The sequence below is a fragment of the Oryza glaberrima genome, chromosome 2 (genome assembly GCF_000147395.1).
Source record: "Oryza glaberrima chromosome 2, OglaRS2, whole genome shotgun sequence".
Taxonomy (NCBI): domain Eukaryota; kingdom Viridiplantae; phylum Streptophyta; class Magnoliopsida; order Poales; family Poaceae; genus Oryza; species Oryza glaberrima.
In genome coordinates this window covers 15,860,310-15,881,352 of record NC_068327.1, presented here as the reverse complement: position 1 = coordinate 15,881,352, position 21,043 = coordinate 15,860,310, and the positions used below count along the sequence as shown (strand labels likewise).

Here is a 21,043-nt window from a genome sequence, read left to right as displayed (position 1 = left end):
AATTGAAACCACTTCTATTTAAACAATAATTTGCACAGAAGTGTACGTGTGTAATAATTTATTCAAATACTAGTTTATTTATCACCAACAAATAAATTTTGTAGAATTTTTACTCTCTGTTTAGGCCTCCTAAAAATTCAAACCAACTTTCAGCCTAACCAATTTCATCTTTTCACCAGAATTAAAATATTTCGAATTTTTGAGTGAAACTTTGAAAAATGGAAAGTAGGTGTCCAGATCTATCTCCACACCAAAGGATAAAATTCTATCACTATTATTTCTTGAACTAACTGTGTGTCATAGTGGAAGAGGTGTAAAATTGTTGAAAATTTCTGAAAATCTGCCCAAATTCTTGTTCCACCTCTATTTCAATCCTTACCTCTTAAACCACCACGACTTGGGCCCACTTGTCACTGACCTTGGGTGCCTCTTTAGCCCAAAACCTACCCTTAGGCGTTCTCCCCACCTCAGGACATAAGGTGGGAAGAGGAAAACCCCTTCTTCCTCCCCTTTCACTTCCGTTGCTTGTTCTTTCTTTTCCTCATCAAGCTCATCTCATTTCTCCTCCCCAAATCCCATCCAATAGCTCAAGATCAATCCCTGCATGTTAGACCACAACAATCCCCATCATCCAAGCTTTCCATCCATCCCAACATAATGTGCAAGGAGAGTTGAGAGAGATCGAGAAGGAATAAAAGAGTGGTGGTTTCAGCCTGCAGGGCAGCAGCAGCATTTTGTTTTCCTCCATTTGGTGAGCTCCAGATCCTTTACCCTGGCCAAAAGACTCTGCATGCAATGTTCTAGCTCATTCAAACGTTTATTTGGGGTTTTTATGGCCAGATCTAGTCGTTCTCGGGTCGTCATCGTGTTTGTTGTGTTGCCGGGCATCTCCAACGCCATCGCTGCTTCCTGGACCTCTCCGACCCCTTTCAGCTGCACGGTGAGACACTGCATACCCCTGAACACCCCATGCATGCACCCATATAGCCCATTCCGAACTGTAGCTCGACATGCATGCACATTCCAAGAACCACCGCCGCTGTAGCTTGTTTTTCACGAGCTATAGACCACCTCTTTCATCAGCACGGACACCTCCGTGTTCGCATGGACCTCCTCTACAGTTTCTCTGTTGAACTCGACCCCATCCGAGCCTCTGTTCGCTGCCGGCAAGCTCTAGACTGAGCCCAGCCATGGCTGCCTCCCCGTAAGCTCGAGCCAGGGACCTCATCGGTGAATTAGATAAACTTGAGGGTTCTTTCCCAAAAAAAAACAGACCAAGACATATAGCACTGTAGCCTTGACCGCTCTGTAATATCCAGGAAGTTCGAGGACTATTAATGGAAAACTGCTTTCAACATGCGCTGAAATTGTACTAAATTCAAAAATGTGTAGAAAATTCATCTGAATTCCGTTTGAGCTGAACAAAATTTCTGTGGATTAAGAAAAACGTGATATTCAATGTTGTAAAATAAAAATGACCAACTTTTGTACTGGTTTTCCCAGTAAAAACATAAATATCTATATGTATCCCTTGTGTGGTCTAGCTCTTAATAAATTCGTAAGAAATTATTGGTAAAAGCTAAAATTGTGAAACCAATTTTGTTGAGCTTATATTTTAGTACTCTTTGCTGTTGTGGTGTTGTTTTTGGCAAAACTACCTCTTAAATCTTGTTTAGGAGTTGTTTAGCATTCCCATGATTTTAACTTGTAAAACTCATATATAAATAATGACAACACATACAGCCGTGAAATATTTTTTCTTAGGACCGGACCCGTGAGTGATGTACTTTACTCTAAAAATAATCATTATTATGAAAACTTGGTTTGAGTTGCAAGTTGCTTGTAATGCTCTAAAGGAAACGCTAATATTTTCAGAACTGCCATTTTCAGCACCTGAGAGCTTGTCATTTTCATATCTCCCAAACCATAAGTGATAATCTGGTGATTCTTTCACCTAAATTCAAGTTAAAATATGATCTACCCACTGTATTTATTCATAATTTATTGATCATTTTACATGTGCATGTTTACTTGGCTGTTATTCGCATATTGCTTCTTTTCGATAGATTCGGAGATTCCGGAGAGTAACGAGCCATATCCCAAGGAGGATAGTGACTACCCTCAGCAGCAAGGCAAGCACCTTAGCATATAGAACCTATGCTTTCTCTAAAAAGGATTTGGTTGCAATCTATGCGTATATATATGCATGCATTGCCTAGATATTAATATTGTCGGTTTATGGTGTATGGGTAGAACCTATTTATGCATTTAGTTCTTGTGATATTGCTGTCCTTATACCCTATTACCACTGGTTGGGATTACTTGGGACGTCTTATTCATTAATGCTTAGCCATGCTTAGTGTTAATAGAACTATAGGGATGGACAGTGCTATTAATTGTGGTATATAGACAACTTGCATTATTGGGCATAAAACTTGAGCACTTACACTAAATAATGGTTGATGAAATATGTTGGACTTGGACGGGTGATAGGACGATGATGGGAGGTTGGTTTCCCCTGATGCAAGTAGCCTCATCTAGGTCGTTAAGGACCGAACATTTTGACATCTAATCAAGCATCTTACGTACTTACCACATGTCTTATTTGGGACCGGCTTGTTCTTACTAGTTTTACTGTGATCATTTATACCACGTTGGAGAGTCGTGAGGCAGGTAGCCTTTGGAGGGCCTCGGGTGCCTAGGTTTGGCCGGGGGTGCCTCCCGCGTGGCGCGCCCGCCTTGGTCACATCATGCACGCACGTGACTGAGTCGTCGGGAACCCCGACGTGGTATAGGTGGTTGGGGTGGGATTAGGAAAGGCATGTAATGAGTTTGTATCACTCGTGTACCGCACTCGTCGGGGTGTGTAGCTTTTGATCCTTGTTCATTTCGTGTGGGTCCAGTTGTACACCTTTGATCAGAGTATAATCTATTCGAATAGCCGCGTCCTCGGTTATGGACAATGCTTGATGTGTTAGTCAGTTATGTTAGCATCAAATGTGGATTATTATGGATGGGATTATGTTTGATGGTGGTGTTGGCATATTGTGCCATGTTGGTATGGACTTTGGTGGTCCATGGTTGATGATGAGAGTGCCGTTTGGGCTCATTTGCTTATACATTTCAGAATTATATACTTACTGTCCATAAATTAAAATGATGCTAGATTTACTTGTCCTTGCTTATTTTACTCATTAATTGCTCACAAAAATTAGCTTTATGCAAATGTTGAACCTAGAGACCCACTATAGGCTAGAAAGCTTGCATACTTCTCTCTCCCTTATGTATATACAATTTTGGGTAAGACTTGCGAGTACAATCTTGTACTTAACCCGGTGTCTGCAATTTCAGGAGAGGATTCCGGTTATGAGTTATACTTCTTGTGTGGTCATTGCTCTGCCGAGGGCGACGAGGGCAATGAGTGACCTCTTGCAGCTTGGCTCTTACCCGGTTGGTTTGCCCTAGTGGGATTGTGGCACCACCGGTTTTATCTTTTGCTTATGAACTCTATTTGAGACTTCCGCTGCTATATTTATGTGTTGTATGTTGGGACCTTGGACCCTATTATGTGTCATGTACCTCACTGCACTTTAACCCTATTATGGTACTTGCTATGTTTATTAATTGCTTGTGATAAAAGTGTGAGGCTAGTCGCATTCCTGGGGACTAGCTAAGCATGAGTAACGGGTTTTGATCGCTTGAGATAATCGGGGATAGCACTTTGGATCGAGTCACTGGGGTATGCTTTTGGTCGCCACCTTCGAGTGGTTGACGGGCATATGACGGAGTGGACTGGCAAGCTATCTTACAGTTATGTCTTGTGCTCACTACTCGACATTCCGGTTATTATAACAGAAGGTTGTCAACCGCGATCATGGACATATTGAGGACGAGTGGCTATTTATGCGTGTATGGATCCCACTTCTCCAATAATATGTGGTGGTCGCGTTGGACACTGGATGGTATAATACTCGGGGTGTCCACACCTTAGCCCCCCAGCGCCGCTCCCGCCCACGAACGGCCCCTCCCGAGCCTGCCACCGCCGAATCTGGGAGGGGAGAGCGCCGCTGCCTCCCCCCTCGTGCGCCACTGCATGCCTCCTTCCCTCCAGCTACCGCTGCCGCCTGCCGACGCCCGCTGCCACCAAGGAGGGGAGGAGTGCGTGGGAACCGGGCATGCGTGCGTGAGTGCAGGAGTGCGTGCAGGGAGGAAATAACTTGATTATGTTTCTGGACGAGCAATGACGGCGTTTCACGTCGCATCCTTCATGGGGGTGTTGTTCTAGAGAACCTTACCCATGCAGCGATGGCCATTGGTGGACTCATGTGCCTGTTGTGTTGGCGTTAACCGGGTGCAGAAAATGGTGCTTTTGTAACTTGGGCTCTGATGATGTCCGACATGGGAACTCGATGTTGTCCATTCTGTTGTTTTGGCAATGCCTTTGCTAATGGGCCAGCTCAATAGTCAGGCCTTTTCTCGGGGAACAAGACGTGGGTTTTTGCATTCCTTGTAACCAAACCGAGTAGTGGGACGGCCGCACGATTGGTGTAGTGGCACGAGGTGAGGCAGCTGCGGCGGCCGAGCTGGAGTCTGGGGGAGATGGACGACCCTGATTTTGTGCGCGGGCATGGGAGCAGACGCTCAGTCGAAGGGAGGCATGGGAGGGAGAGCAGTGGAGCGCGAGGTGGGAGGAGGAGATGGCCACACGGAGCGGTGCGGTTCGGGAGCGGAGGCGGCATGACGGTTCTAATTTCTTGCGCATCGTATTGGTGTCGACAATAAATATTTTAAATGATAAATATAGTCAATTATCAGTCAACCGATCATCGTTTCTGAATAGCCGCTATCGATTCCGACCATTTCACCCTAAGTGAGATAGTAGAACTAGAAGTCTAGAACCGAGAAAAATCACAAAGAAAAGCCCCAACTCAGCTTGCTTGTTCTACGAATCACCGGCCATTCAACTTGATCAGAAATGGCCGAAAGCTGGCTAGCGCATTTGTTGGACCATAAATCGGTTGATTAGAAAGACAAGGAATAAGTCCACTATTCATCCCTCAACTTTACGTCAAGTTTGTTTGATATCCCTTATCTCCAATACCAGAAATCTCCACCCCTAAACTATACAAGACCATGCAATTTAGGTCCCATAGCAATATGGATGTCTAGCTTCGCTGATGTGACATCCTAGTCAGTAAAATAAAAATAAAAATAATATGTACATGTAAAGTGAAGTGAGAAGAAAAATATGTGGCTCGCGTGTCAGCCCCATCATTTTTCTTCTCTTTTCTCCATACAAGCCTGAGAGAGGGGGGGACACAATTGGTGGGAAAGGGGGTCGATGGGCCTGGAGGGAGAGGGGGAGAGAGGCAGCCGACCACGCCGGTGGGAAAGGGGGAGAGAGGCGGCCAGCGAGCCTGGGAGGGAGGGGGAGGCGCCTGCGGGAGAGGGGGTCAGCAAGCCTGGGAGCCATGTTCGCTGCAGTCTCACTCGACGATGATGCACATGTGCCATTGCGGCGCCCACCCTTTCCACCACCAGCTCGCGTGCATGAAGGTGGTGTCACTCAGCTCCAACCCATGTGCTACCGCTGCCAAGGAGACGAGCATCGCAAAGGGCGGCTCTTTCCCGTTGAGCCACCGCATGATGCAATCGGCCTCCAAGCTTGCGCCGACGTCGCTGCATCCCCCTCCCTCCCAGGCTCACCGGCCGCCTCTCCCCTTCTCCCTCCGGTGCGATCAGCCGGCTCTACCCCCTCTCCCTCCTAGGCTCGCCAGTCGCCTCTCCCCTCTCTCCTGCCAGTTGCCTCCCCCCCTCTCCCAGGCTTGGGAAGAAAAGAGAAGAAAGATGATAAGGCTGACATGCGGGCTCCACATTTTTTTCTCACTTCACTTACATGTGGACCCCACATATTATTTTTATTTTTATGTTGTTGACTAGATGCCACACATCAGCGAAACTAGTCATCCATGCTGTTATGGGACTCAAACTATACGGTTTTGTATAGTTTAGGGGTGAAGATTTCTGGTATTGGAGATAAGAGATGTCAAGCAAACACGAATGAAAGTTGAGGGACACAAAGTGGACTTATTCCCGAAAGACAAACACCGGCCGAACGGATTCGACAGAACCAAAGCTCTGGCCCATGAAGGGAGTACAGATGAACGAGAAGCCCAGACGAAAAATCACCTCTGCGGCGCAACCCAACATTCAGTACCCACCACCCAACGCTCGGTCGGATACGGGCCAACGGCGGAGAACGGCAGCCGATCGACTAAACTCTTCGACGCTGACGATGTGATTTGAGGTCGCTCGAGATCGACAATTTGCAATCAGCTTCCCCAAGCCTTCGATGCTAGTAATGTTCTTCTTCCTTTCTTGGGGGATCCGTACCGTATCAGGATGCACCTGACACGTACGTCACTTGGTAACAAACGACGACTCGTATGGTCGTGAGCGCGTGGCTTGCTTTGTGCTTCAGTCAATCGGCAAGTTGTAAACAGTACATCTCGGCTTTGATGCCTGCCATTTGTTATTTTTTTCTTGGAAGCTGCCAGTCAACTTCTTAATTTCTGTAAATAATTCAATTCTCTGAAAGCTGGGGGGGGGGGGGGGGGGGGGGGGGAACATATGCTGGAGTACTACGAATTCGATCGCTACTCTTATGAGGGAGACACATTCCATCCAATGTCCAAGAAGACCCTTACGGACAGTTGTATTAGTAATGTTTTCTGTAATTACTCACTGGTTACTCTTTACAGAATATACACGGTTGACTTTGCACTTAAAAAAAATGTTTGGCTGATGATTTATACAGAAAGAAACAACTGCAGTCCTCTGATTCTCTGACTCTGTTTTTTCAAATTATAATTGTCTCACATCGGTTATATTCCAGATTCTGGTATACAAATTTTGTGTATGAACAATCATTAGCAAAATTAGAATGTAAATTGCACTCCCAGCGCTCCACGTCAACTAGAGTTTGTGCAGTTAAATAGCATGACACATAGGATAAAAATTGAGATGCATTACGATTAATACGGAGAGACAAGAAAAACTTAGGTCATTTTTTTAATAATGGGTTATATTAGCCCGCAAAAAAAACTTATGTCATGCAGGAGACCTTTCTTTAACATGAAATCCAACCACAAAGACTGCACCAAAATTTTACTGAAGCATACACCTTAGGTTGTTTTCGGGAGGAGGGGTTGGGAACTCGGAACACCTCCTCTCGGACATGTAAAATGAAGCACGTATTATTGCATGATTAATTAAATAATAACTATTTTTTTTGAAAAATGGATTAATATGTTTTTGTAAAACAACTTTCATATAGAATTTTTTTTGCAAAAAAAAAAACACACCGTTTAGCAGTTTGAATAGCGTGTGCGCGGAAAACAAGAGAGGTGAGTTGGGAAAACTAGGGGAAGAACACGGTCTTAGTATACAAGCGTCAATTAATTGAAATGATGATTGCATAGAAATAATGTGGAATTGTTTAGATGTCAAGTATAGATACTACTTATTTATGTATTAGGTGAACAATTTCTTTCATTCTATCTAGCATAACATTGATAAAATAAATTCTATGCACTGAGACTGCCCATATTGAACTAGTCAGGTTTGCCGGTGGGCAGACCGTCCAGAAGAATGTGTAACTGGCCTAACATGCATGCACATATAGTCAAATCGGTTTGGTATCACAGGATGGATAAGTCAACGGTAGAGATCTGTCGCAGGTTCGCAGCACACGAACAACGGTAGAAACTAGAAAGGGCTTGATTGAAACTTTTTTTTTTTTTTTTGAAAACAGCTTGATTGAAACTTGAAAGGTTCACTGCAAGAATTCATCCCTCAAAGTCAGAACCACTAGCTGCTTTTTTATCTTCTTTGACATTCCAAAATCGCAGTTAAGATGGAGCCTCCAAGATGACCGATTATATACACCTAGTAGTAGTATCTGTACTACAACCATTTAGTTTTTCCTTTGAAGTGAGCGATATACATATTTGACGGAAAATCAAATATATTTCTTCTAGTCAAAATGAGTGAATATTAGATGTTCGTGCATTCAAACTTTAATAATCAATTTATATTTAGATATCTCGAATCAACGTTTAGAAGTAATACAGTTATATTTATTAGAGTTAACTCTTAAACATGATCTTAGGCTATGCATGTATAATCTAATTTCTTATGTGGAATTTGGTGGTTTACTGACCGGATCTTGATGAAGCCATGAATTACGTTGGTGTAGTGGTAGTAGGCCGCCGCCCGCCGGTGATGGGAACACCGTGCGACAGCTGCGATAGGAACGCTGCGCACTACTACATGATCCATTTTTCTTGAGCGCTGCCCCCTTTTGTTTCCATGTGGTCCGTAAATGGAACCATACGGGAAAATAGGGGGACCGGCGCTAGGCTGTCACCCGCACGGGAAAACGTATTATCCAGTGCGGGTGGCTTAAGCCCGGCGGATCCGGCGGCATGCGGCGGTGTGAGGGAGGCGGCCCGCGCCCCTCGGCGGTGGGACGGAGGCAGCCCGCACCGGATCTGGAGATGCGATGCCGATTGGGATGTGCGGTCGGCGTGGAGGTGGGGCCACCTGCAGGAGGTGCGACGGTGACGGCGACCGGCGGATCCATCTCTCCCCCTCTTCTCTCTTTGTTATTTTGTGACTCTTTGTGATTTGTGAGATGCGTTCTTGGAGTTTATTTGTTGCTCATGTGAGATGTGTTCTTGGAATTGATGTGAGGTCTATTGTGTGTCGATGTGCGACTACGGATCCGGCGCCGGCGACGGGAGCGGGCGGCGGATTCGTAGCCGGCGACCGCGGAGGGCGACGGCGGCGGGCCTCGGCTAGGCAACAGCGGCGACGGATTAGGGTTAGGTTTTTTTCTTTTTTTTTTCAATTTTTTGTTTTTCCGTGCGGGTGGTGCACCAGCACGCGAAAATCGTGAAGAATCAGTATTGTAGGAGTGGTGGTGCGACAATGGTGATGGGAATTCGCCCTTCAACACGTTTTAATTAGGATCGGTAGTCTTAGAGTTTTGGGAATGGCTTAGCGTACGTGAGTCATCACTCGTGCACAAGATTAAGGTTCCCTTTATATGTGGGTTAAGGGGATCGGGGGTGATCCTTCTCAAGGAAAGCGACTTGTCCATTCAGCGCTAAGTAGAGAAATGTGCGAGAGAATGCGTAATCTTGATTGGTTGAACTCATTCATCCAAGGCATTCCACAGTACATATTTACTCTTTGCACAAACAAAACTTTATTAGATGGTGATAATTTTAAAATATCTTAAAAATATTAGATCAAGTTTAATAGTATAGTCAACTATTGGCTCGAAAGTATTTATAGTCAATTTAATAGCCAATTCATACAATAGTTATATATTGTGTGGTCCCACATGTCATGCACGTATGTATCTTGGAGTCCGTGCTGCAGCTGGCTACAAATCTATAGCCTACTGTCTTTTTCTCTTCTCTTTTAACTCCTTAAAATATATTTATAGCTGATATACTATTGTACCTGCTCATAGGTGACGATCAAATCAGGATAGGAGAACTATTTATTTGTGACCTACTACCTCCGTCCCAAAATAATTTAATTCTATATTGTTTAGCATATATTAGGGTGTGAGAAGAAAGACTATTGTGCCCCTCATTAAATGGTGTTTATGTGAGAGTGGGAAGATGGTTGAGGGTAAAATAAGGAGAAATTTAAATGAGAGGTGATTGATGGGGCAATTAATACTCTAGAATTACAATTATTTTGGGACGAATTTTGAATCCTAGAAATATAATTATTTTGGGACGGAGGTAGTATTAATTTATTGGCAGGAGCACACTCATTTTGCTAGTTTCCCTAAACACCGGCAAGATAATTAAGCTCCTAGTACCAATCCCGTGGATTAGCACAATCCAAAGTCCTCAGTGGTACTTCACAGCAAGTCAGCAATTATCTCAAGGTTGTACATTAGTGAGAAAAAAATGGTCTAAATACCAAAACGTCCAAAACCGACACGCAATGTTCTAGATTATCTGTTTATCCAGTCAACAGTTTCAGCTGCCGGAATCGTGTACAACTCCTCTTTTAATTATATGCCGGGTCGCTTTGAGGTTTTGTGGGTTTGGTGCCGATGGATCCGAAGGTTTATCAAGGCATTTGCTGTCTAGGGGAGCGGAAACCGAGGGAGGTGCGCCGTGCGCGCCGTTCTGCAAGTTGCATTGCCGTTTCGGGACGCGGCGGCCGCGGCAAAAGCTGACGCGTCTCCTCCCGCGCCGTGGCCGCGGCGCGCGTACTAGCGCACCCCACCGCTAGCTCGAGTGCTCGACACGGCCGAAAGGTGAGGGCGAGAAATCAGTTTCATGTCCCCTGTTGCGATTTAAACTAAAGGGCTGTTTAGTTCGCGAAATGAAAATTTTTGTATGTCATATCAGACGTTTAATCGGATGTCGGAAAGGGTGTTTGGACCCGAATAAAAAAACTAATTTTATAACGCGAGACAAATCTTTTGAGCCTAATTAATCCGCCATCAGCACATGTGGATTACTGTAGTACTTATGACTAATCGTAGACTAATTAGGCTCAAAAGATTCGTCTCGTGATTTCTTCCCTACTTGTGCAGTTAGTTTTTTTTTAATCTACATTTAATGCTCTATATGTCAAAGATTAAATGTAATGTTTTTGAAAAAAAAAGTTTTGGAAACTAAACGGGGTCTAACTGTCTTGAAACGAAATTTGCAAGGTGCTACTGTATTTGTTTTCGCTTTAGTACTACTCAAGAGTCAAGAATACCCATGTTGCCGTCTTTTTTCAGAATAAAAAGAGAGAGAATGCCCATGAATATACCAGTGGATCGGGCTGACGCTTCATCGAATAATTAATTGGATTAATTTAATTGCGACACTATTATTGATTTGCGCTTGCCGTCGTGTGCCAGCTGCCCGATCGATCCTGCGTACGTGCGCCGGTCAGAACCAACCAGCCGGCGGAAAAACCCGTGTACGGATGATCGATCGAGCTGGACGATCCTTGTGCGTGCATAGCGTAAGGTGTCACTTGCAAGCGCCGCCGCTTGCTGCAGCTCGATGCCGTTCACATCAAAAGCGACCCAAAAAAAAAAGAAAGAGAGAGAGATAGAGAGAAAAAACCGAACAAGTAAGCAACGCCACGCACCGTGTGATCGGATACGATACGGTCGATGTCTCGACGTCGACTACGAATAAACTATATTAATTTATTTAGCACCGAATGATAGTAAAAAATAATCCGGGATTAGGCTTCTCTCCTATACTGTGCCGCGTCGGTTGGCTTCTCTTGTCCGCGTCCGTGGCTGCGCTGGCTTCGCGAAGGGGAAACCAAACCGGTATCAGTCCACTCCACCTGCGAAACGTGACCGGCCGTTTGGCGAAAAGGGGATGGATATTCACGTTACGGTCCTTGTTCTTGTGAAATTTCCACGGAGGCCAGAAATGCCATCGCTCTTTTTTTTTTCTCGCCGCCCTGTTAGTTCAGTGGAGTAGTACTGGAATCCAATTTCTGTGGAGTAAGTTAGGAGTATTGTGGTTTGCGTTTTACAAATAAAATTGAGTCAATATATGCTACTTCCTCCGTTTCATATTATAAGATTTTCTAACATTGTCATATATATGAATGTGGGTAAAGCTAAATGTGGGTAAAGCTAGAAAGTCCTATAACCTGGAACGGAGGTAGTACCCACCTGATCAGTCGTTTTGGACGTAATAATATTATTGCTTGCAACTTGAAAAAACCATTCACCTATAATATCTATTGAAGTAAATGTACGAGTCAGAATATACTGACCAAACGAAAAAATAATTATTTCACATTAATGCAAAAATATTCTTTCTTCATTACGACTCATTGTACTGATATTATACCAAAGTCAAAATATTACGTACAAGTGGCGGCACCGCGACATACAGAGATATACAACCATAAATATTCATCGTCATGTGGGTCTATGGTGTAATACACCTATACATTGGAAGTTTGATTAGTCTTCTAAAATACAACTCTACATAGATTTTTTTGGGCTTAGATCATGAAATATGACTTTAATCAAGGAACTTGAGATTGTGATAAGCAAATGGTAAGTAGCCATATGGCGAAAACCTAGAAAATCGAGCTTTATAGTATCTTACTTCTAATTTGTTTTCTGATTTACAATTATATATATTTTTATAATCTGAAAAGAAAAAAAAATCTCTAGACCACCTAGGAAGCGGAAGATTAAAAGAGTTTTATTTAAAAGGTTTCCAAACACGCCTATATCTATAACTAATATAAATATTCGTATTTTTCCGGTCGTCACATCTAATTTTCGTCCGTTTTTCGTCCATACACAATCCTATTCAGTTAGCAATAGCGATAGAAAAAATTGCAAAAAAGAAAAATCCACCGTCGCCGGAGGAGAAGAGAGGCGCGGAGGGAGCGCCGCTGCCGGAACCGCCCGCGGTGGCCGCCACCACCGACGGATTCACCCTCGGACGAAGCCGACGCCATCGTCGCCGTCGACGCCGACGGGGAGAGGGAGAGGGAGAGGGAGAGGGGGAGGGACGGACGTTGCCGCCGTCTCCGCCGCACCCCGCCGTCGCTGCGCCGTGTCGGCGAGACGGGAAGGAGAGCCGCCGCCGCCACCACCGCTAGCGTGGGGAAGGGCGCCGCCGCCGCTAGCGTGGGGGAAGGGCGGCGCTGCCGCCGCCGCCGCCGCAGCCCGCCGTCGCCGTGCCGTGCCGACGAGAAGGGAGGGAGAAGGGAAGTGAAGCGGCGCTGGTGGTGGGAGAGGCGGCTGGCTGGGGGGAGGGGGAGAGGCGGGAGATGAGGAGAGAGAGCGGCACCGCCGGAGGGAGGGGAGGGGAAGTGGCGCCGGTGGGGAGAGGGGGAGGGGGAGAGGCGGCGTCGGGAGTGGGGAAGGCGGCCGAGCGGCTAGGGGGGGTGGGGGCGGGGGGGGAGGGGTGGGGAGGGTTAGGGTTAGGGTTTTGATAAGGCCGTGGGCCGATCGGCAAGGGACGGAAATAAGTCTATTTTAGGTCCCTCGGGTCGGAAATAAGTCTATATTAGGTCCCTCGGGCCCAAAAAAAGAGAAGTTCATTTTTAGTTCTTCATTTTTTTTAGAAGCATTTACAATTATAGTTATTGAATGTGTTTATTTCTAAGCAAACCTAAAAGGAAGGATTTTCTTTCTTTTTCCAATTAAATAATTATTAAATGATGTTTGTATTATTAAAATTAGCAATTAAGATCTGAAAATTCCAATAAAATTCCAAACAGCATTGTCGACGTTTGGTGTCGTAATTCTGGTATTTGCATAGTATGGGGACCATCGGTGCTAGGATATACGCGAGACTGAGGTAAAAGAGACGGAGACAGAGATTTTTATACAGGTTCAGGCCCCTGAATTGTCAAGTAATGACCCTACATCTTGTTGGCCGTAGCCGGAGTTACTTTTATTAATCATAATCACACCAGTACAATATGTGGGGTAGCCTATGTAACTGTTGTCGACATGTCGGTCTGAAGGTCTGACTTGTAGTCGATAACAGGGTAGCCTTCCTTCTCGAATCCGTGCCCGGCGAGATCAAAGATAGCGCTTTCGTCTCTCCTAACGGTATCCAAGGACACCATAGGGGAATAGCCATGCCTATCCCTGAAGTTGATATCCGGCGGCGTCTTGTCTTGGCGTATGTTGGCTTGTATGTTGTCCCGTTGATTGAGGTGGTCGTCTGTTGATCATGTTGATCCTGTTGATCGTCTCATGGTGAGTGTCCCCCTGTCCTCCTAGGGGGCTTGTATTTATACCCATAGGTGTCCCCTTGTCCAAGTAGAATTAGGGAAACAAATATGGATACAATCCGAGTAGTCCTTGTTGTTTTCATGTAGAACTCTGGTTGTCTTTACTTATCCAGAACTCCCTCCATATCTGAAGTCAGTTTCCGTATAGGGCATGGTATGTGGTGGGTCCTGCCGATATTTAGTCAACTACTATTAGGTATGTGGTATCCATAACCCTGACAAGCATAACTAATCATGGAGAATTTAATAAAATTAAATTTAACAATGTCATTTTATTTCTCACACTTGCTTTACTGGTAAACTTATTTAATTATACACATACCTACTTAAAAATACCAAATATTTCAGCGAATTTGTATTTTAATTAATTGCATATTTTTTCTGATCTGTGCGCTTCCCGGTGCAACGCACGGGTACTTTTGCTAAACCAAACAACAATTTTGGTCAATATACACACTCCGTAATCACCCGGTGCAACGCACGGACACTTTTGCTAGTATATATATACTGTCTCCGTTTCAAAATGTTTGACACCGTTGACTTTTTAGCACATGTTTAACCGTTCGTCTTATTAAAAAAATTTTGTGAAATATGTAAAACTATATGTGTACATGAAAGTATATTTAACAATAAATCAAATGATGTAAAAAGAATAAATAATTACTTATGGAGGGAGTACGGAGGGAGTATATCGGATGGAAGCCAGAAGGGGCCAATAGAAAAATTAGCCGCTGTCGATTTAAATACCGACCGTTGAGATCAACGCTCTTTTCCTCCTCTCTTCTTTTCTCGCTTCCTCCCTTTCCCACTCCCCCTCTCCCTCCTTTTCCGGAAGAAAGGCGCGGACTCCTCTCCTCCTCCTCCTCCTCCTCGCCGTCGCCGGCGAGGCGACGAGGGCGGGAGCTCCAGCCTAGCGAAGCAAAGCTGCAGCTGCCTCAGGCCGCGCGACCTATGGCGGCGCGTGGTGCTTGCGATCCTCCTGGTCCTGGCGCCTCCCTGCGCCGCCTCGTCCTGCTGCTCGCTCTGTCGGTGTCGGCGCTCGCCGCGGCGGACGCATCCGGGGTGTTCGAAGTGCAGCGCAAGTTCACGCGCCACGGGGACGGCGGGGAGGGACACCTCTCGGCGCTCCGGGAGCACGACGGACGCCGCCACGGCCGCCTCCTCGCCGCCATCGACCTCCCCCTCGGCGGCAGTGGCCTCGCCACCGAGACCGGGTAAGTTTTACCGAAGCTTTCCCTTAGTCGTGCTGGGCGCGCCCGCGCCCGCGTGCGTGCGTTCGTCTCTGATCTCGGTGGGGAGCACACGGGGGGGCGCAGGCTCTACTTCACGCGGATTGGGATCGGCACGCCGGCGAAGCGCTACTACGTGCAGGTGGACACCGGCAGCGACATCCTCTGGGTCAACTGCGTCTCCTGCGACGGCTGCCCGCGCAAGAGCAACCTCGGGGTGCGATACTACTGACCTCCGATTCCTCCTTCCTCCCCTGCAGATTCCCCCCCTCTCGTGCCCAGATTGGATGTTTGATTTGGGGGGAGTTTTGCAGATTGAGCTGACGATGTACGACCCGAGGGGGTCGCAGAGCGGGGAGCTGGTGACCTGCGACCAGCAGTTCTGCGTCGCCAACTACGGCGGCGTGCTGCCGTCGTGCACCTCCACGTCGCCGTGCGAGTACAGCATCTCGTACGGGGACGGGAGCTCCACGGCCGGGTTCTTCGTCACCGACTTCCTGCAGTACAACCAGGTCTCCGGCGATGGCCAGACCACGCCGGCCAATGCCAGCATCTCATTCGGGTGAGCCTTTTCTCTTCTCAGGCGAAAAAACGAAAAGAAAAACAAAAAAAAAAAAACTAGCATGTGTGGATGGAAATCGGTGTGAAAAACCTTCTGAAAGCGATGCCAAGATCTGGGGGTCTCCCCTCTGTCGTGATTTGCAGGTGTGGTGCTAAGCTGGGTGGGGATTTGGGGTCGTCAAACCTGGCACTCGATGGGATTCTTGGATTTGGTCAGTCGAACTCGTCGATGCTGTCACAGCTCGCCGCCGCGGGAAAAGTTCGGAAGATGTTTGCGCATTGCTTGGACACTGTAACTGGTGGGGGGATTTTCGCTATCGGGAACGTGGTGCAGCCGAAAGTGAAGACAACACCGTTGGTGCCCGACATGTACGCCATTATACTCTGCCAATTATAGTTATGTGCTTGTTTTTTTTTCTCTTTTTTTTGTCTGCTTCTGTATGTCCCTTGTTTACTTTGTTTGGATCGTTCTTCGTTGCTTGCTAAATAGAGCCTCTTTTTTTTTTTTACCAATGCGTTTAATTTGATTCGTTATATAGTCTTGCATATGAGTATATGACTGTCTCCCTGCTATGGGTCTATGAGGCTTAACTGGCATAAGAAGTCCGTAGTTTCTGGCTGATGCTTCACTTTACACCAGGAAGGTGATTTCATCAACTTTTGTGAATGATATGGGCCAAGAGTGTGATCGGTAGTTGCTTTCCTACTTACGATATTCTGTTCAAGATTTGGATTTTGCCAAATGAATTAGGATATAGTAATTTAACTAGTTGAGTAAAAAAAAGAAGAAAAAACTCAGCATCCAGAGCTTTTGACTAGTGTTTCCTATTCCCCTAGAGGCCTAGACAATTTGATAGTTCATCCTTAGATGGCAAACAAACATTTATTGAGTTGTTTGAATTTCAAACTTAGTTATGACTTTTAGCTTATATTGTTTCATTCAATTTGAATTTTGAATCATAGTATAGTATTTTTCTACCAAAATAAAAGATAATGATTTTGTATCAAATCATTACTTCCTCCGTTTCATAATGTAAGTCATTCTAGCATTTCCCACATTCATATTGATGTTAATGAATCTAGATAGATATATATGTCTATATTCATTAATATCAATATGAATGTGGGAAATGCTAGAATGACTTACATTGTGAAACGGAGGGAGTACATGTATTGAATTTTTGAAATGTTGTATACTGTTTTATAAATTGTGTCTGCTTTATGAAAGTATTCAACAACTGCAAGTGTGCAAAGTTCTCTTCTCTCTAGCATGATTGTCAAAATTTCGGTTTGCTTCTCCATGTCCCACATTCATGTTTGTGTACTGCTGTTCTCATGTGATTAATAATCGTATCATTCTCTGTTAATATGGCTTAACTTGCTTTTTTTAATTTTCCGAGATGTACAGTACATTAATAACCAGGCTTTACTAACTAAAATAATGTGCTTCTGTAGCTGTTTAGTTCTTTTAGTTGTTTTACTGGTCTCTTTTGCTGATGTTTTAGTGGGATATCTGGCTGCAACTTTAACTGAAATATCACATTTCTTTGTAAAAAGGACTAACCCAGCAGTGCTAAATATTGATCACATTTATACCTATGGATTCCACACACAGCTAATCAACTTCAAAGTGCTAAAAGGTAAAAACTCCTCGAATTAGGGTAGGGATATTAATAGATGGTTTTCTTAGCACTCCTTCATTATCTAAAATTTTGTACATATCAAAATATTGGTTTGGGGACAAGTTTGTATCTGCCAATGATTAAGCATAGTGATTCAAATCTTGCCTGATCCAATCAAGCTTGTCTGCCTATTAATCTCTGGATTACACATCTTCATGGCAGCCAAATGAGAAGCTTGGTCCTTCTCATGCATAGTGGCAATATGTTGTGTCTTTACTGATCAGTCACCAGCTACCAGTTCCACTAACCACTGCCTATGCCCGCAATGATTCCCTACTCTCTTTCATCTTGCATGGATAATTGTGTTGTAACACTCTCAACTATTCCACGATCTTGCCACTTTCCGCACTCTCAACTATTTCCTAATCTTTCACCTCCATCATGGATTTTGCTGAAATGGTGAAAGCGCTCCATACACGAGAGGGTGGTTCAGCTACCTGCTGCTGTAGATAGAATTGTGAGATCCAGCCATCCAGGATGCCTGCACCAATACATATGGCCCATATGCATATTCATTTGACAAGAGGATGACCACAACACTTCAGTAGTTCGTTCTTTCGGCTCAATCCTGCTATATATGACTGAGCAATGTCTAAACAATATATTATACCCTTTAAAATGAAAGTTTTAACTTTTAACCTCCAATATCATTGTGCTTGCATATAACTGAGTTTTTTATGATTAAAATACTGAAATAGAACTTATTGAGTGAATGGTTATTTTCTAGTGCTAGACTGTGCAAAAGAATAAAAGACCGTGGAATGATTTAGCCATCGACATGTCATTACAAATCACTTGTAATAAGGCATAGTTTAACAATAGTGTAGGAGAAACCACAGTTCATTAGCCGCTGTATAGTAAGAGGCTAGATGCTATATTTTCATGCAACAGATTAACTGATATGCCCATGAGAGGTGTACATTTCTTATTCCTGACATTCACTTCTAACTTTTTTTTGAGGATTCGTGACATTTACATTAGTTTGTATTGCTGAGATCTTATAAACATGTTACTGTCTAGGCCACACTATAATGTCATCTTGAAAGGAATTGATGTTGGTGGTACCGCACTAGGACTTCCAACAAATATTTTCGATTCAGGTAACAGTAAAGGTACCATCATTGATAGTGGGACAACATTGGCGTATGTCCCAGAGGGGGTTTATAAGGCTCTATTTGCCATGGTACGAAATCCTTTCTGAATCAATCCTCTTAGTTGAGAGTGATTTGTGCACATCATTATACATTTTCATGATTATTGTTTTGTAGGTATTTGATAAGCATCAGGATATATCCGTACAGACTTTACAAGACTTCAGTTGCTTCCAATATTCTGGAAGGTACGCATGATAATGGTCCCTTTTACATTGCTTATCAAGGTTTACATTAGGTGGTTCAAATTATAATGCATTGGTAATATGATATGTTTCTAATTTTTGTGTTCCTATTGCAGCGTCGATGATGGATTTCCTGAAGTTACTTTTCATTTTGAGGGAGACGTTTCACTGATTGTTTCTCCACATGATTATCTTTTCCAAAATGGGGTATTTAATAATCTCTCTTGCCTATTCTTTTTTTTTTTTTTGACCATACAACTTACAAACATTATGTTAGGCCGTGGGCATGCATGTTGAATTTAGTGCACAGATGACAGTTCCATCACAGCCACACTACTTTATGCTGTCCATTATTCATTTGGAGAAAGATACACCCTTTTATATTTTTTTTACTATGCAAATACCAACCATTATTTCTATTTTATAGATCTAAAATTTGAAACATTGGATAACTTTAGGTTGTTTTCTCATCAAAAGAATATAGTTTTTTCTTATGATCTTTCTACCATTATTGTACGTGGCAGAACTTCCTATGATACATTAATGCAAGTTGTGATAGTAAGTATTTCATGTAAATATCTAGAACCCTTTGTTGTGCAGAAGAATTTATACTGCATGGGGTTCCAAAATGGTGGAGTACAAACCAAGGATGGGAAAGATATGGTGCTTTTGGGAGGTGCATATTGCTTTGTGCTGTTCACCTATTTATGCCCCTACAAGTTTTATTTCTGTTCTAATGGTTGCCACTTACTTTAAGTTGTTCTCCTTTTTTTTTTTTTTTTTTTTTTTGCAAACTTACTTTCAGATCTAGTGCTTTCAAATAAGCTGGTTCTTTATGATTTAGAAAATCAAGCTATCGGGTGGGCAGATTACAACTGTAAGTCTTTGCTCATTGAAAATTAATCTTTTGCGCTGGGCACTTAATGTGCCATATTGCAATTTGAATTTGTTAGTAGATAAATATACTCTCTTTAACATATGATTGCACATTTGATCATATTGACCTTCACTGTTGTCTCAGGCTCCTCCAGCATTAAGATCAGTGATGACAAGGGATCAACATACACTGTTAATGCGGACGATATCTCCTCCGGCTGTGAAGTTCAGTGGCGCAAGTCCTTGATTTTGTTGCTAGCAACAACAGTGATCAGCTATTTAATGTTGTAACCTGGCTTTGGAATCTTGGGTGCACAATACGTCTGTTCTGAAAATGATAGAAACTGATTTTTATTCTTACGATAAAAGGGGGGAGAAAAAGTAGAAGCTTAGACTTGACACTGTGAGCACTTGTTTTGATAGGGGCACAGAGAGAGGAAATACTACACACCTAGCACATTGTACAAACAGGGTTGGACTAACACGAGCTTTGAAAAGCATACATTTAGAAGTAAATTCAATGTTGTTTGTTTCTAGAAATTGTCTAAACTGTTCTGCTTAATAAGCGGCATCATAGTTTTAGTCTGATTGCAATAACTTTTTCCATCATTTAATCGGTACGTCTCCATCATGTGTTTTTTTCCATCATTGCTCGACTTGTGTTTTCATCACCTTTTTTAGTGTCATGTGTTAGTTTACACTTGCATTTTTTTCCCGAATCAATCAGGTATAATTGATAGTTTCCTTTTTTAGTTAGCAAAGCTACAATATTAATTAACATGGTGAGATTTAGAACCTACAGTGCAGATATAAATTTACACTCAAATATACTGAATTTACAATGTAAAACACTCATGTTTAATCTAGTGTTGTTACGAACCCACTCCATGTGATTTAGTGAATTCCTGCACAAGCAAACAATTCTTCCTCCAACACTTGATACATGAGTATTTGGGGATACAAATGGGGGAAATGGAATCAAGACTGAGAATCAACAGTAGGTTGGAGAAGAAGAGATAGCTAGAGATTGGAGAAGAGAAGAGAAGAGAGATACAGAGGTTGAAGAGGAGAGAACATCGGAAGGAAGAAGTCAAGTTTCATCTGTTCTGTTCTCCATTTGTTGGCTATGCTCCTTTTGTAGTGGCTGGAGTGGTCGGCTTGTCGCAGCGGATTGGGCCTAGCCAGCCCTGAGCTCAATATGCATACCGATCTGGCCTAGTTACATGGCATTCTCTCCGCCTTGAAAATCAGCTTGTCCCCAAGCTGATGCAATTGAAGCTCAAGATCAGTGCCTCCAGGATCCCAGGGTAGCTGCAAGTAATCATCAAGAGCTAATACATAAGCACCAGCTGATCCACAAAATGCAACCACAAGAGATGACTCCATGCCAATAGAAGTGACAAAACTTGCACTCTGGTGGATGCATTGCACCTCCATTTGTCCAGAATTATAGTTAGGGATCTTGATACTAGTCACAAGCTTTTTGGATGGAAGGACGGCAAACATGGTCAGTGATAGAGAAATGCTAGATACTGTGC

The 21,043-nt window shown here is 43.8% G+C and overlaps 1 protein-coding gene across 2 annotated transcripts; it reads left to right on the top strand.

Moving 5' to 3' along the window:
• The first annotated feature begins 14,617 nt into the window (after positions 1–14,617).
• Positions 14,618–20,102, top strand: LOC127763918 (aspartic proteinase 39-like). 2 transcript variants are annotated; one of them, XM_052288722.1, is made up of 10 exons: positions 14,618–15,035; positions 15,138–15,267; positions 15,365–15,612; positions 15,756–15,980; positions 18,314–18,476; positions 18,562–18,632; positions 18,746–18,836; positions 19,230–19,305; positions 19,435–19,506; positions 19,651–20,102. In XM_052288722.1, the coding sequence occupies exons 1-10, from the start codon at positions 14,773–14,775 to the stop codon at positions 19,794–19,796; spliced, it is 1,485 nt and encodes a 494-aa protein (XP_052144682.1). In that variant the 5' UTR covers positions 14,618–14,772; the 3' UTR covers positions 19,797–20,102. The 2 variants fall into 2 exon arrangements, with proteins under 2 accessions (XP_052144682.1, XP_052144683.1); XM_052288723.1 differs by lacking the exon at positions 19,435–19,506.
• The last annotated feature ends 941 nt before the right edge of the window (positions 20,103–21,043 follow it).

Bases quoted from the DNA above. Each gene is read 5' to 3' on its own strand.
- LOC127763918 (XM_052288722.1), top strand. From the start codon at position 14,773: ATGGCGGCGCGTGGTGCTTGCGATCCTCCTGGTCCTGGCGCCTCCCTG. The intron at 18,477-18,561 runs GTACGAAATCCT...ATTGTTTTGTAG, and splicing joins ATAAGGCTCTATTTGCCATG to GTATTTGATAAGCATCAGGA. The intron at 18,633-18,745 runs GTACGCATGATA...TTCCTATTGCAG, and splicing joins TGCTTCCAATATTCTGGAAG to CGTCGATGATGGATTTCCTG.